This window comes from Pteronotus mesoamericanus, unplaced genomic scaffold, assembly GCF_021234165.1.
Source record: "Pteronotus mesoamericanus isolate MK-2021 breed Mesoamerican mustached bat unplaced genomic scaffold, CSHL_Meso_final contig_702, whole genome shotgun sequence".
NCBI lineage: Eukaryota > Metazoa > Chordata > Mammalia > Chiroptera > Mormoopidae > Pteronotus > Pteronotus mesoamericanus.
This window is the reverse complement of record NW_026555239.1, coordinates 2,848,217-2,863,829: the sequence shown is the minus strand read 5'-3', so window position 1 is coordinate 2,863,829 and position 15,613 is coordinate 2,848,217. Positions and strand designations below refer to the sequence as shown.

Genomic DNA, 15,613 nt, shown 5'->3' with positions numbered 1-15,613 from the left:
TGTCAAACCACTGACTATCTCTGAACTGAGCTTGCATATAGCATGCATCACTCTGGCCCGAGGCAGAACTTTTTCCTAGAGCATGACACATTTTTCCCTCTCAGGTGATGATTAAGCAACTTACTGCATTTCCTTATACTACGTGGCCATCAAAAAGCTCAAGGGGAGAAGTGACACTCTCATCAGAGCAATTTCATTAAGTAAACGGGCCAACCACAGAGGCTTTCCCCATTTCTCCCCTCAAATTTGCTCTCTTCTCTCCATTTCTTTTTGTACTAATTTTAGTTTTCTTTTGCTCAAGAAATGGCCTCAAATATCCCAATGACTAATGCACAAATAAGAAGTTGCTCAACTTCCTTAGTTATCAAGGAATAATTTGCACATAATAAAAACCACACATTTTAAATATACAGTTTGAGGAATATCTACATATCTGTATAATGGATATAAACTAAGATATCCCAGACCAAGACAGAGAGCATTTCTACCCCCTGGAAAGTTCCCTCCTCCCAGTAACGCCTGCTGCTTACTCCTCTTATAATCCACTCCATCGTCTATCACACCACAGCTAACTTCTGTTCTTCCTCAACTTCATGTAGTGGGTTGGTGGAATCATTAGCACAAGCTCTTCCGTGACAGGCATCTTTTGCTCAACACACTATACCTGAGGTTCACTCATGTAGTCATGTACATTAATAGTTCTTTTTGGATGAACATCTGGGTTATTTCTAGTTCTTGGTTTTTATGAGTAAAGCCTGCTCTCAAATTTTGATCACCTTTTACTCTCCCAGACTCTCTTGCTAAAGATACTGAAAGTGGCTGAAACCCTACAGCTGAAGGATGGGGGCCTTCCACGCCCCTCATCTTGGATTCCCTCCTGCCTACTGGGTCTAGGGTCTTTCAGAAGCCCCACCTCCACCAGCGGGACCTGAGAGACAGATGGGCCTGTGCGGAGCCACTGCCCAGAACCTGGGGCTCCTCGGCCCTTTCTCTTTCCCCCTCTAGACTCTGTACTCCTATATAACACTCACTGGTGGAACTTCTCAAGGGGAAAAAGCTGAGGGGGTGATGTTTGTAATGTGACTAACATATTCCATAAAGCTTCTGCACCTGCTCAGCACAGAGGCTTCATGAACATCGCTGAGGCCTCACACCTCCCAGAAAGGAGGTGGAGGGTGGAGGGCAGGGGGGAAGGTGGCCCTTACTGGCACTTGCAGGGCAGCTGTCTGGATGGGGGTGGTGAGGGCGGTGAGGGCCGGGTTCTGGACTGCGGCCATGACAGGGCTGCCATCTGTCTTCAGTGTGGTCAAAACAAGGGAATCTGTCTTGATGATCTGAGGCTGTACCAGGACCTGGATGGAGGAACAAAAGAGGGGGGTGGCATTATTTTTCTACTTTGCATTAGCTTCTTACTGCGTAGACTCTCCAGGAAAGGAAAAATGAAATTTTCATGAAACTGAGAATACAGCTTGATTACTGGAGTGAGAGAGAGATAAAGAGAGTATAGATAGAGAGGGTCCCAAGTTTTAAGGTTGAAAGGCTTCAAGGAGAGCACTGCCAGTGGCCTAGCAGGTAAAGAGCGGCTTAGCTTGGGGTGGGGTGGGTGGTGGCAGGGAGAGAGGTCTGATTTTGAACAAACTCAGGAAATCTGGGAACCTGGCCGAGAAGCAAAAATGATGAACAAAGATTTTTTTTTAAAGATAAAATTACTTCGTGAGAAAATATGTCTACTATGATATATGGCTTAAAAACATTTTAGCACATTTCTTTCCAGTTTTATACCCATTGCCTGTGTAAATAATACAGCAGCATTTGTTGAATCTACGCAAGTGCCAGTGCACATCCTCAGATGCCACCTCAGCCAGGTCTCTACACCAAGCTCACTGGTGCCTTTCAGGGCCCAGGCGTCCCTACCCACCCTGTAAGTGCTCCCTCATACTCCAATGATCCTTCTTAGTATGGAGACCACATCTTCAATAGGAGACCAGCTGAGAGCCCCAAGCAGTGCCTCCCCGAATCCTTGTCCACCACCTACCGGGACCTGCTGCACCTGGGGCGCAGCGACTGTCTGCACCGTGGCTGGGGCGAGGGTCTGCAGCGTGCCATTGGCGGTCTGCGTCAGCACCCGCTGGGCCTGCACTGTCTGCACCTGCTGCTGGATGGTGACCGGCTGCACCTGGGAGGATGTCACTAGGCTTTGGACTTGAGGCTGAAGGACTTGGGAGAAGAGGAGAAAAAAGTCACATGGACAAGGAACGCATTCTGTTAGTATAGCCGCAGCAATAACAGAGGATGGAGTGCCTCATAATGACCCCGGCTCCCCACCTGCTGCTGCTGAAGCTGTGCAGCGCCACTTACGAGCTGGTCTAGATAACGAGAACATCTCAGGAGGGCAGCATCATTTTCAGAGGGAATGAGTGCCAATTATTTTATTATTCTGGGTGCTGGGGCGGAGGTGAGTGAAGCTAATCGGGGAATGACTACACCCAGCAAGGGAGTTAACAGATGTTGAGAATAACAACTCCCTGGGGCTTCATTGCCTCCCATGAAACGAACAGAAAGTGCACTTTGGGACGGCTGTCTCAGCTTTTGGCCTTGATTCCTCCCCATCCCCTAAACCCTAAAAGCCCAATGAAGGATTGTCAGAGCAATACCAACCCCACCCAGGGTTCCCCGCAGGGCCCAAGAGTGTCTGATGAAAAGGCACTGGGACACAGCACAGCAGGGAAAGTCACACTGTCGCTCGACACACACTGAGGGCCTACTGGGAGGCCTGCTACTCAGACCCAGCACCTACGTTAAAAGTTGAAGGCTCAGTCCTCAACTTACAGGTGCCAAGGTCTGGCTGTTACCTGAGTAAGTTTCAAGACTAAGTCTACTTAAGTCTCCACCTCTAGTTACCAGAAAAGCCCTGTGTCCATTCTGCTTGCTGGACTCTTTGAAGCAAACACAAGAGATATTAAGGTGTTTGAAAAGGCAGAATGTGAACTGCTGCGCACCACTGTTCTGACTGCCAGTAACCAAAATCTCAATGGGACAGGACCAAATCAACAGATTCTGTCATCCCCAAAGAGGACAGAACTATTCACAACCTGCCTTGGAAGCATCAGCAAACTGGCACACCAACTTTTGAACAACCCATCACTATCGTTATCTTGACTTCTGAATCACCTTGAAAGCTCGTAGCCGCATTCTGGTATATCAAAGGCTGCTGGATGATCCTCGTCTGGGGCGCGGTGCTGAACGTTGGGGTGATCATTACGGTCTGCTGCTGCAGCTGAGCCTGAGGCTGGGGCTGGGGGCGCGGCTGAAGAACGGGAGTTGCCCTTGGAGGAGTGAGAACTGAGGTGGGGGAAACCTTAACCTGCAGGGCTGGAGCCTGGGGCGGGGTGGCCGAGGGAGAGAAGGAAGGTAATGGGATCTGGCTGAAGGAGCGCTGTGCTGATGGGTCCCCAGCTCCGCTACTGCTGCCCCCGCCATTACTGCTGCTGCCGCTGCCACTACCACCGCTGCCAGGGAAGGAGCCACACAGCTGCTCCGGGAACAGGTCGGGGAACTCTCCGACTTGATTGCTGACAAACTGCAGCATCTCTGTGAAGAAATGAAAAGGAGTCATTTTATGGACGTCCCAAATATTTAACTTTCAAGTTTGCTTTGAAACTCAGGCATGAAAATCCAAAAGTGTTCCCAAGATCAGAGCAGAAATGGGTCAGGAAACCCTCACCTCTCACGTGGGGACATGAGCTGGGTCAAGATGGCCAACTGAGGGACAACAGGCCAGGACTTCATCCATGTGATGTTCCGCCCTCTCCTGACCCACCTGCAGGCCCATTCCACCCACCCTCCTTATGGCATCAGGCCTGTCAGGAGCCACCTCTGCACTGTGTGAGCGTTGCTTTTGGAGGATATTGCTGGTCCCATTTTACAGTGGGGGACGCTGGGGCAAAAGTGGGTGGTCACTATCCTAAGGCTTTGGAGCTCAGTAACCATGCTGTGAGGCCACCTCCAGTCACAGCACTGCTTCCCCTGGCAGCGCAGGAGTCACGTGGGTCTGGCTTCAGAGCTGGGCCACTCTAACTCTCCCTCACCCCAGGCAGCCGTCCCTTCTGACCACAAGCAGGTCCTGGGCCTTCTCTCCAAGATGGGCATATTCCTGGGCACTGCTGGTACCCCCAGGAACACTCATGAAGTTGCCCCAAGTCATGGATCTTTAGGGGTAGAATGGACAGAAAATCATCCACAAAGTCCAGGACAGGGAAATGAGTTGGTCAAGGTCACAGAGCTCATCAGGACATGCCAGGTCTCTGCCCCCATCCCAGCTTCGTGTTCTTCTACTGTACCACAGTGCACTCACTGCCAGGAGGTCAGGGTGGGGCAACCTGGGCCCTGGACTCCATGCTTCAGAGGGCCCGCTCTGGCCCTCCCCTGGCCATGCCTCTTCCCCCGGAGCATGGAGTCTGTGGGGCCAACAGGATGTGTCCACCTGGAGACCCCCCCCCCCGCCAACTCTGGTTCATCTCCAAGTACCCGGGACCCCTGAATTCCTGCCCAGAGGGCCTCAAGCCTGTTTTCCAGGGCCTCTTCCCCTGGTTCATCCTCCCGAAGGCTTACCAAAACTCAACGTAATCCACGACTCATCTCTCATGACTCCTTCCTTCCTCCTCATAGGGCTGGTCCCCAATAGGAATCTGGAGCCTCAGCTTTGTTCCAAGTATTTTTAGACCTGCAATTCTCTACGCTGACCACATCACCCCCACCTTCCTCTCCAACACATTCCCAAGGAGCTACTGCTTGTTCCTGAATCGTGGCACCTCCCTCTCCAAACCTTCAAGGCCACAAGGTGCTCTGATTTGCTCACCAAAATAAAAAACAAAATAAAAAAACAATCTCCCATACACCATTTCCTTTAATTTCTCCAAACCTCCACCAGCAAGTCCCTCCCAGGTCTCTAACAGCCTGTGGTGCATGGTGATGTTATTGACCAACACCTTGACACTGCTGTCTCCACTTGGCCCGGTGTGTGAGAGGGAGAAACGGACAGATCTGCTGCAGATACTGTCACTCGTACCAAACAACTCCAGTTCTTTAATGTGATTAAACTGAGGAACGTCCTCAAACTCAGCACAAAATGGAAACAAAACACAATTTAGCGCTGCCACATTCCAAGTATAACAACACTATAAAAAGCTTTACGAAAATGGTTAAGAAAAACCTATTTGTTGGGCTTTCCAGAATTCCATAAAATGTTGAGTCTGGTGAACTGACCCCGAAGCCTGCTTGTGCCTGAAGAATGTCACTCCCTGGCTGATTGTTTTTATCCATGGAATGCTAAGGGCAAAAGGGAAGAGAGGCCAGAGGTCTGGTAGGTGGGCACAGGCTTTGGCCCTAGGTGGGTCTCAAGGCGCCCACCTAACCAGCTGTGCGAATGTGGGCAAGTCACTTTTCCTCACCACAAAAGGCTGCCTCAAGAATATTCACTTGGGCCCTGGCTGGTGTGGCAGACCAAAAGGTCGCTGGTTTGATTCCTAGTCAGAGCACATGCCTGGGTTGCAGGGCAGGTTCCCAGTTGGGGGTGTGTGAGAGGCAACAGATCAATGTATCTCTCACACATGGGTGTTTCTCTCCCTCTTTCTCCCTTCCTTCCCTTCTCTCTAAAAATAAACAAATAAAATCTTTAAAAAACAACTCACTTAGCTTCTCTGCTGTGAGGATTAATAAAATAATTTATGCAAAGTGCTTGGTGAAGGGCCGACCTTTCTAAAGGTTGCTCTTAGTGGCGCTTTTAGAGCACCGACTACACGGGCACTTAGCCCCACTTCTGTCATCCTGCTGAGCGCTCTCCAAACCCTTTTGTGGGGGAAGATCTGGCTGACATGGTGAAGGAACTCACAGAGGTCACAAAGCTCAGTTCACAAAGCAGGGTAAGAGTGTGTAGGCAGATGGAATACAACTACTTAAATTAAAAAAATAAATCCTTTTCAACCCACACTTGACAAGCTCCAGTGGCGTTATCTCCAGCCAGGCAGATTGGCAATGGGCTGATTGTCACAAAGGGCCCGTTAAGACCCAGCATTTGAAGGGAGAAATAATGGGAAGCTCTTTAAAGCCACTGCTCCAATGGGGGGTACGGGGCCTCCCTGGGACCCCCATCTGGATGGCAGTGACAAAGAAAGGGGGGCCTCCCCAACCAGAATGAGGCAAGTGCAGTTTTGCTCTATAACCCTGAGCTACCCCCCACCCCCGTCACCATGGGAGCATCCTAATGTCTCCTTGCTGTTCCTTGCTCCAATGACACAGGCTCTCATTTCCGCAGAGAGCCATGAAACCTAGAAAAGGCAGGCCTGGGAGGAGGCACAGGTTTTATGGAGCTTTGAAAATGAAGCTCTGGTTACTGCATGATGAGCTGAGGCCCTCAGAGCTGAAGGCCAGGCGTGGGCCACCCCTGGCAGTTACCCTCCCCCACCAAGCCACACGCCACAAGTAAAACATGCCTGTTTTTAGCTGCTGCTTAAACTACGGATTAAGTTGCTAATAAAGTGGACTGAGCTCAGGAAACTATACCTGGGTTTTGGACTACTTAAAAGCTTGTAACCAAAATTAGAGGCTCCAGTTGTCACCTGTGCATTGAGACCAGTCAACCCAAAATATTGTCAGATTAATTCTCGTCAGGAATAATGAGTCTAGAGCCCCAAGTGGGGTAACGCTGTCTCCAAACTGTGTGTGTCCAGACTTTTTCTGGTAACAGGGCTTGTTCCCGTACAAAACCAGGCAAAGCTGGACCATGCTATTTTGTACACTGCTCCCTTTACTTAGTAAAGCATGAAAAATATTCATCGCCAACCATTATGGATATTGGCTATAATATCACCATTTTTGAGAGTTCCAAAGTATTGTATTATATTGAATTGATACACTAGAATTTGACCACTTAGTAACAATGCATAGGTGTTTTCAATTTTTCAGGATTATTAACAATTCTTACAAAAATCTCCCACTTACCTGATTACTTTCTTGGATAAATTTCTAGCACTAGATGGCTGAGTCAAAGGACAGGCATGTGTGCTTTGGAAGGGGTACAGCAATCCCTGCCCCTCCGGTACTTGGGCCCCACATCTACTTCTGCCCATCAGTGGGAAAAAGTGACACCTGTTTTGACTTGTATGCATGAGCACTAGTGAGGATGAATGTCTCCTCTTCCAATTTTATTGGCCATTTGTCTTTCTTCCTTTGCAAACTGCCTGCTCCTGACCTGTGTCCATTTTTCTATTGAACTATTTGTCTCTATTTATTTATTTGAAAAAATTTCATATTATGGATATTCACTCTTGCTCATATATTTGCCACACTTTGTTACTTTTAGTTTGTTCAGGGAAAAGAATGGTATACTGATTAACAGTTACCATGTCCTAGCATTGTAATTTGGGGCAAGTTTTACTTCTCTGAGCCGGAGTTTTCTCATCTATGAAACAATTATACCTAACTCATTGGGTAAGTGCCTGGCACTTAGTATTAGGTAACACAAGTTATTCATAATGGTTTTTTGACCGTCAGTTTTGCTTTGACTCTTATTTTGAAAAAAGTATTGATATATTAGGGGAACAATTTGAGATTAACATGAATTTTGTGTTTGCTTATGCATGAGAGAAACACTAGAAAATGCAGAAAACTATACCCAGCTGAAATGAGCCACACTGGAATCCACAAAATACACACATGTGCTCACCTCAAATAATCACCAGCTTGTTGAGTCACCACATGTGTTCTACATCATAACCTTCTACTTTCTATCACAAAAGTCAGAACTTTCTATCTGACTTCAGGAGTCCTGCTCCTGTCACTTCACAGTAAGTTGGAAGTTGTAACCTTCCAATGCCCACTTCCACAAGCAAACCTTTCCTCTTTTGCAAGGTAAAGTGCCATGTGTATTGTGATATTTATATACTTCTTAGACACTTAACATTATTAAAACTGCACTGTTTTATTAGGTTCCTATATCTATATCTATAAACAAAACAAAACAAAACTATATCTATATCTATAGATATAGATATAGTTTTGTTTTGTTTTTTTGGTTACCTCTAGAGTTTTTGAGTATTTGACTCCCACCCCCATAGGCCCTGTGGTTTTTACTGCATGATTTTACACAGTATGGTGATTTTTAGGAATTCATATGTTGCATTACAACAGAAATTGACCACATGCAAATTTTAATATTGTGTAGTAAAATGTGTTACATTTAAAAAAAAAAATCCCTCATCCCTAAGGTCATTAAGAATATCCACCTAACCTCTCCCCAATTAGGTTTTTTCTTTTTATTTTTCACATTAGCTCAGTTCACCAAACGTAAGAACATAGAAATAAGCATGGTGTATAACGTATGGAGGCCATGGAACGAGACAGACCACAGCCAGCGGGGGAGAGGGAGGTAAACACAAAATCTAATAATCTAACAAGTATCCTCCTTGAGTGTCCCGTTTTCACCCTGATGATCCTACCACCCCTCCTAGGATTTTTTCCCCCTGATAATTACAAAATCTTAAAATAAAATAAAATAAAATAATCAAATGTAGACCAGCATCAAACCTTAGAGTTAACAGCAAAATAACTTTTCATTTCTCCACCATTCTGCTATTTGTGATCACCACTGCCTTCTCAGGACCTAAAATATCAGTCATCCCCACTTGCAACACCCAGAGGAACAAAGAGCAAAGGAGTTGGGATCTATCAACCACATACTTCAACACAGAAGCCCTGAAATGCAAGCCATAACACAAGGAACATAGGGACAGTTTTAACAGGCAAAATGGGTGCCTAAAACCACTCCGCTCCAGCACCAGGGGGGCACATTTGCTTGGTCGAAAGCTTGGAGCACAGGGGTGGCGTTATGTACTTCAAGTGGATTCTGGGGAAAGGGAGTCTGGATGAGGCACTGAACGACACAGGATGGCAAATGAGTGACTAAGGGACCCTATATTTTCAGTGAGGGGTGAATAAACTCTTTTTACTAGCAGAGAAATCATAAACGGAAAAAAAGATGGGGAGATGGGGTTTTTCAAATGTTTATGTTTCATAACACACACAGATGTGTCATATGTGCATATATCAAATATTATATAATAAAATAAAACACTTGAAAATTAGAGAAAAAGAAGGCACAAAGGGTGGCCAAAGTCACTCTCAAATGCTTCCCTGATCTGCTCTGCTTGGCTGTCTCTCAGGCAGCCTCAGATGGTTCCAGCTCCGCTGGCCAGTCCTGGCTTCTTTGGTCCAACACAGCAAGGGGCCGGAGCCAGCTCTCCGAGTTTCAGCCAGGAGAGAGATCTTCAGCACCACCTTCAATTGCTCTTTCTTCTTTCCTCCGCGGCAAGTTCACTTTGAATTTCTGGCAGGTCTCCTTCCACAGTATCAGAGTGATCTCTGCTCCACTTCCATACTCCGCCTGACCTCTCCTGCAGCCTCCTTCCCAGGGACAATCGTCTTCTTTGAGTGCCCTGTCGGTCCAGCAGTCCTTCACACCAAATCAAGTTTCTTAAGCAAAGCTTCCTACCAGCTGCTCCCTCTGACTCCAGGAACTTCACTTCTCACTGACCGTCTCACCATCCATCCTGGAAAAACACCCACTCACTCCCTTTTCCACACCTGCTCTGGGCAGTCAGGGGCAGGGTTCTCTAAATGTGATTACCATGCCTCACCGCTTCTTACCTCCTCCTTCCTGTCGGAATTTCACAAGTCCATCTCAAAAAAACTTACATTTACTTTCACCAAGGGCTGTCTTCTACCTGAGACCCAGCCACCTTTCAGCTCTTAAATCCAATTGTGATTTTTTAAGAAAATTATCTAAAACTTAAAAATAAGGCAAAAACAAAACAAAACAAAAATGTCCCTATAAAGTCATACTAGAGGTAGGCATGCCTAACCTGCCCCCTTAAAAGTCACCTGATGCTCTATGGAAACATGAACTTGACTTTCAATTTACTACTGATTAGGCTCACAGGCTGTAAAGCTAGACATTTGCCTGTAGAAAACTGATAAAATGCAAATGATTTCTATCTGGCAAAAAGGATACCTTAAAGGCTTTGTTTCTATTGGCTTGTAGGACATCAACCGGTTTTGCATCTAAAATTGCAATCTTATTCTTTTTTCTACTATGTAAATACCAGTTTTTTGCATTCTCCTTAGATCCAACTTTGTCATCCTGCTGGTTTTTCTCATTTATAATGTTAAAAAATCTTTAATATGTGCTGACAATTTATTAGCCCGAGTATGTTTTTAACACTTCAAAAATTTAGTTTTGCTACATTACATACAGTAAATTATATTTTTAAACGTTTTTCTCATCTCTTGTATTGACAAGCACATGGACAGAATCTCCCACTACCCTGTACCTCTCCAAGCACTAAGCACTCTGGTAGTTAAAAACAAACAAACAAACAAACTGGCATCAGCCCTGACTGATGTGGCTGTTGGGCATTGTCCTGCAAAGTGAAGGGTCATCAGTCCCATTCCCAGTCAGAGTGCATTCCTGGGCTGCAGATTCGGTCCCTGGTTGGGGCTCATGCAAGAGGCAACTGATCAATGTTTCTCACCTTGATGTTTCTCTCCCTCTTTTTCCCTCCCTTCTCCTCACTCTAAAATAATAAATAAAAATCTTAAAAAAAACAAAACCCACCTGTATCAATTCAATGAAATGCCCTCAAAAGCAACTTCCATGCAATGGATAAAAATGGCAATCATTCTTTCTGAACAATTGCAAGGGACATATCACCTCACAATGGGACAAAATGATTTTGAAATTTAAATTATCCTGGGAAATCTGGACAAATCTGTGCAATTTCTACAAAGCTTCCACTTTTGGTGAAGTAGGTGTGTAATCCAAAACAATTTATAAATTTTTTCAAATTTTTATTTTTTGGTTTGAGAGAGGGAGGGATGGAAGGAGGGACAGACGGAAGGAAGGAGGGAGGCAGAGAGACTGATTTTGTTGTTCCACCCATCTATGTGCCCTGTATGTGTGCTGAAATGTGTACCAACTATGTGCTGGTCCAGAGATGATAAAATACCCCTTGACCTCGAGGATTTAGGGGAAGTGACACAATATGGTCTGTGGTGATTGTCACAGCAGAAAAGACATAGAGAATGTAATAAAATCACTGACTCCAGCAGGTCACACTGCTTCCAGAGAGCTGGATTGAAGGCTGATCAGGACACAAGGTGCACTTTAGGCCCCGGGAGTCCCAGAAGCTAAGGCTCGGAGGCCCAGACTGTGTAGTAGGCCGCAGAAGATAATGATAAGGCAGGGCACCAGGCCAGGCAAGTAGTCAGGGCCAGATCATAAAGCATTCTGCAGCTCCTGGTAGCGAACTCAGTCTTTCTCTTTATTAAAGGGAAAGCCATAGCAAGTTGTCCAACGAAGTTAGGAGAGTCCCTCCAGGATAGTGGTCGTTCTCCTTGGTTTGCACAGAGAAGCTGCTGGCCTGCCCAGAATCCCATAACACCATGAATTCTTTAAGAATCATCTCATCACTGTTGTGGCTCAGTTGGGTTGTGGGTTTAGTCCCGGGCTGAGGCGTGTATGAGAGGCAACCAACTGATGTCTGTCTCTCCTTCCCTCCCCACCCTCAAAAAAGGAAAATCATTCTGAGCATTAGCTGGAGTGTCATCCCATACACCAAAAGGTTGCAGGTTTGATCCCAAGTCAGGATACATATGAGAGGCAACTGATTGATGTTGCTCTCTCTCCAAAATCAGTAATTAAACAACAACAACAACAAACCATATCCTTGGGTGAGGATAAAAAAAAAAATCATTCTGAAGGGCCAAATTCTGACTTAAGAGGAGAATATCTGAATAGCTAAGGCAAAAACTTGGATAATTTTGTCAACCAATGACGAGACTTCTGAAAATCCATTAAAGAAAAGTTCTGGTTGTGTACAGGTGGGGCAAAAGCAAGTTTATGGTTTTGAGTATGTGAAACAGAGTTTATTACTGTACAGACAACTATAAACCTATTTTGCCCCTATATGGTGTTAAGAATGATCAAAAAACTCTCTCTCTCTCTCTCTCTCTCTCTCTCTACCACGGAACAAGCCACCTCCTAAAAAGTGAGGCAAAGAATCATAATAAGGGAGGAGAGGAGGATGTCCAAAAGCTAAACCAAGAACTAACAGGAAGGCAGAACAGAATGGAGATTCCCAAGTTTAAATTCAAAGAAAACTGTCTATGGAATCGGCAAGACCAAGCTGTCCATCTAGTGATGTAATCATGGTGCTGCTTTGGGACAATTACGTCTCTGTAAGACTCAGCTTCTTTACTAGTAACTATGGGAAGAATCCAAACTCTGATGAATATATATTAATATACAGAACTATGCCCAGCACATAATAAAATGTATTTGTGTCTTTGATAGGTTTTTTTTAAACAAATTTGAAAAGGCAGTTTTTGAGGTTAGAATCCAATTTAACCTTTGAATAAAAACCAACGGTCATACTACTGATGTTTAAAAGCAAAAACTCAGTGACAAAGTTAATAAACATTTTCTAAGTGGAAATCATATTTATATTTTATTTAAATGTACAGCAAGTGGTTGGGACTGAAATTAAACTCATTTCACACAGATTCTATGTGGACAACCACGTAAGAATAGCTATCACTGATACTTAGTACTTGACTAAACACTTAGTTCTATAAACCCTGAGACCAGTATTATTATTCTACTTTGCAAGTGAGGAAAAATAAGATTAAAGAAACTTAAATACCTTGCCCAAGCCTACCACATAAAAGCTAAAAAGTGGCTGAGCCAAGATTTGGATTTAGGTCTGTATTTAGGCTTGTCTGAGTCTTTCCTCTATACACATTTGCCCCTGCAAAGCAAATGTTCTTGGATATTGACATTCACACTCATCACAATTTGGAAGATGCAAGATAGGTCTGGAGTGACAAGTAAAGGGGACTTGGGTATGTGTGTGGAGGGGGGAACTAATTTAAGAAGATTAATTTCAGGATAAATGTGCATGTAACAGACTCATCAGAGAAATAGGGGAGATTTTTGCCTGGCTGTGTAAGTATACTTTACTACTCAAATTATTACTCTCCAAACGAGATCTTCTACCTTGACAAGATGCTCCTTTCTAGAACAGTTTCTCTTTTTATATAGAGAACAAATCAATAAAGACATGTACCTTAAGACATTATTCAATAAACATTAACTGAGCCTTCTAGGTGCCAGACACAAAATTAAATGCCTTCATGACACACATATTCTAATGGAGAAACCTTATGTAAACATCTGCCAGGGTCTGGTACCAAGTGTCAGGATAAAAAGAGAAACCTATTGGAATTATGTTGCTAATAAGCTTTTGTTGTTGATTTTTAAGGCTATTTATTTCGCGCGCACGCGCGCGCGCGCGCGCGTGTGTGTGTGTGTGTATGAGTATATGTACATTTAGAAACAAAGTTTAAACTGATTTTTTTTTTAAACTGGAAAAGAATTTCATTAGTACTGTTTTGCTTTTAACAGTTGGCTGGCACTGTCACACACTTGTGGGTGGCATTGTATATAATCTTCAAATCACCCTGTGAGGTAGCCATATCAAGTGCTCCTTTAAATGAGTTTGTATGTGTAAAGCACCTAAGAAGTTCTTGAAAAATGGTGGTGGTGGTGGTTACACAGGAAGCAACAAGTCCCGGTCTACAGAGGGAGCGCATGGCACAGGGCCCCAGGCAGGTGGGTAAGCAAGCAGCCCTCTGAGGTAGGAACCTCCTCCTCCCTCTTCAAAGCCCCCTCCTCTTTCCACAAGCACCCCGCACTAGTTGTTGCCCCAACAAGCACACCGGGGGGCGGGGGGGGCTCCTGCTAGAGCCTCTCTCTGTGGCTGGGCTCTAGAATGCTGCAGTCAACAACCAAAATGCCATCACAAGTCCTCTGCCCATGCGAGAGCCCCAGCCAGTATCCAGCAAGGGAACTCATGCCTCCTAACCTAACACCAAATTAGAGGCATCAGAGGGTTGGCACCCGTGTTTGAAAGACTGTTCATTTTACTCCATTTAACTTTGAAATACCTGTTCAAGTTTGTGAAACCCAGGACGGTGGTGCTGGTCCTGGCCGGACACCACTCCAGGCACAAAGGGGTCATCGTGAAGAACATGGCACCTCAGATTGCCCCTATACCCATACTCTGGTGCTGGGATTGACCACTATCCCGCAAAGTGACAGCTGCCATGGGCAAGAAGAAAACTGCCAAGAGGTCAAAGGCCAAGTCTTTTATGAAAGCTCGTAACTACAATCACCTCATGCCTATGAGGTACTCTGTGAATATCCCCTTGGATAAAACTGTTATCAACACGGACATCTTCAGAGACCCTGCTCTGAAATGCAGGCCCCACGGGAGGCCAAGCTAAAGTTCAAAGAGAGGTACAAGATTGGCAAGAATAAATGGTTTTTCCAGAAGCTGCAGTTTTAGATGTTTTGTCATTAGAAATTCAAAAAATAAAAAATAAAGTGTAGTAATTGCTAATATTTCCTGAGCTCCTACTATGTGTCAAAAATTATGTTAAATGTTTTGCATAGATTTCCTCACTTAACCTCCACAACACTTTGGGGTACATGCTATTACCACCTCCACTTCACAGGCAAGGAGAATGAGGCACAGAGAGGGTAAGTAACTTGTCCAGCCTCACCTTGTCAGCAGGTGGTGGCCCTGGGATTTACCGTGTCACCCTCTTGGTCCCAGCCGGTGTGACTCAGCTGGTTGAGCATCATCCCAGAAACCAAAGGTTGCAGTTTGATTCTTGTCTGGGCACATGCCTGGGTTGTGAATTCAGTCCCCCAGTTGGGGACTGTACAAAAGACAGCCAAGTGATGTTTCTCCCTCTCCCTCTTCCTCCCTTTCCCCTTCTCTAAAATCAAAAGTAAAATTTTTAAAAAATTTAAAAAATAAAATAAAAATAAAAATAGTCCTCTTGGTCACTACACTGGACAGATGCTTTGGTTCTATTATTGTAGGGATGTCACTAAACAGAGCTTGGCATTGGGCAGATGCTCAGTAAGCGCCTCATTCATGAATGAGCACAAACACCCAAGCTCAGGAAGAGAAGGAGCATCACCCCAGCCCTTCCAGTATTTCCCAACTCTTCACCTGCTCCTGCCCCGCACTGTTTTGTTCTCTTTCTCACTCTCCTGGAACAAGAAACTGAACATTGAGCAAGAGTGGAGAATAAGGCTCCAAGGAACCCGTCCTGTGCGATCCTGTTCTGTAAGACCAGGGCCTGGCATTTCACAATACCAGGTAACAGAGTAACAGAGTGTCAACAGTCAGGCACAATTCTGGAACTGTCCTCCTGGGGGCAGTCTCCATAGTGGGGGGGTGGGGGGGCGGTCTACAACCCTTTCAGTCCTTAACCTTTGAGGCAAAACCAAAACAAAACACCAACAACTCATCATCTCACCTTTCCACTGATTACCACACCCCCAAATCTCCCTAAAGCTAAGGACAAAAATAATACTTACAAAGGTTATTAAATCATGCTGCAAACATCCACCCAGCCCCTGGGTACTATGGCTGGGACCTGGAAGATCCTGAGTGCCAGGCGTGGTACCCAGCATGAGGCAAGGGCT

General features: G+C 45.2%; 1 protein-coding gene and 1 pseudogene across 2 annotated transcripts in view; one reads left to right on the top strand and one right to left on the bottom strand.

The window, feature by feature from the left end:
• SREBF2 (sterol regulatory element binding transcription factor 2) overlaps positions 1-15,613 on the bottom strand; it is a 53,827-nt gene that overhangs the window by 26,943 nt on the left and 11,271 nt on the right. The window contains exons 2-4 of one of the 2 annotated variants that reach the window (XM_054582457.1): positions 3,172-3,591; positions 2,036-2,217; positions 1,206-1,352 (exon numbers count right to left, since the gene is read on the bottom strand). In XM_054582457.1, the coding sequence (XP_054438432.1) occupies positions 1,206-1,352; positions 2,036-2,217; positions 3,172-3,591 (749 nt within the window). Of the gene's footprint in view, positions 1-1,205; positions 1,353-2,035; positions 2,218-3,171; positions 3,592-15,613 lie in introns of those variants that run through there. The other variant, XM_054582458.1, reaches the window with a different exon arrangement.
• LOC129077807 (uncharacterized) lies at positions 4,294-14,459 on the top strand (annotated as a pseudogene).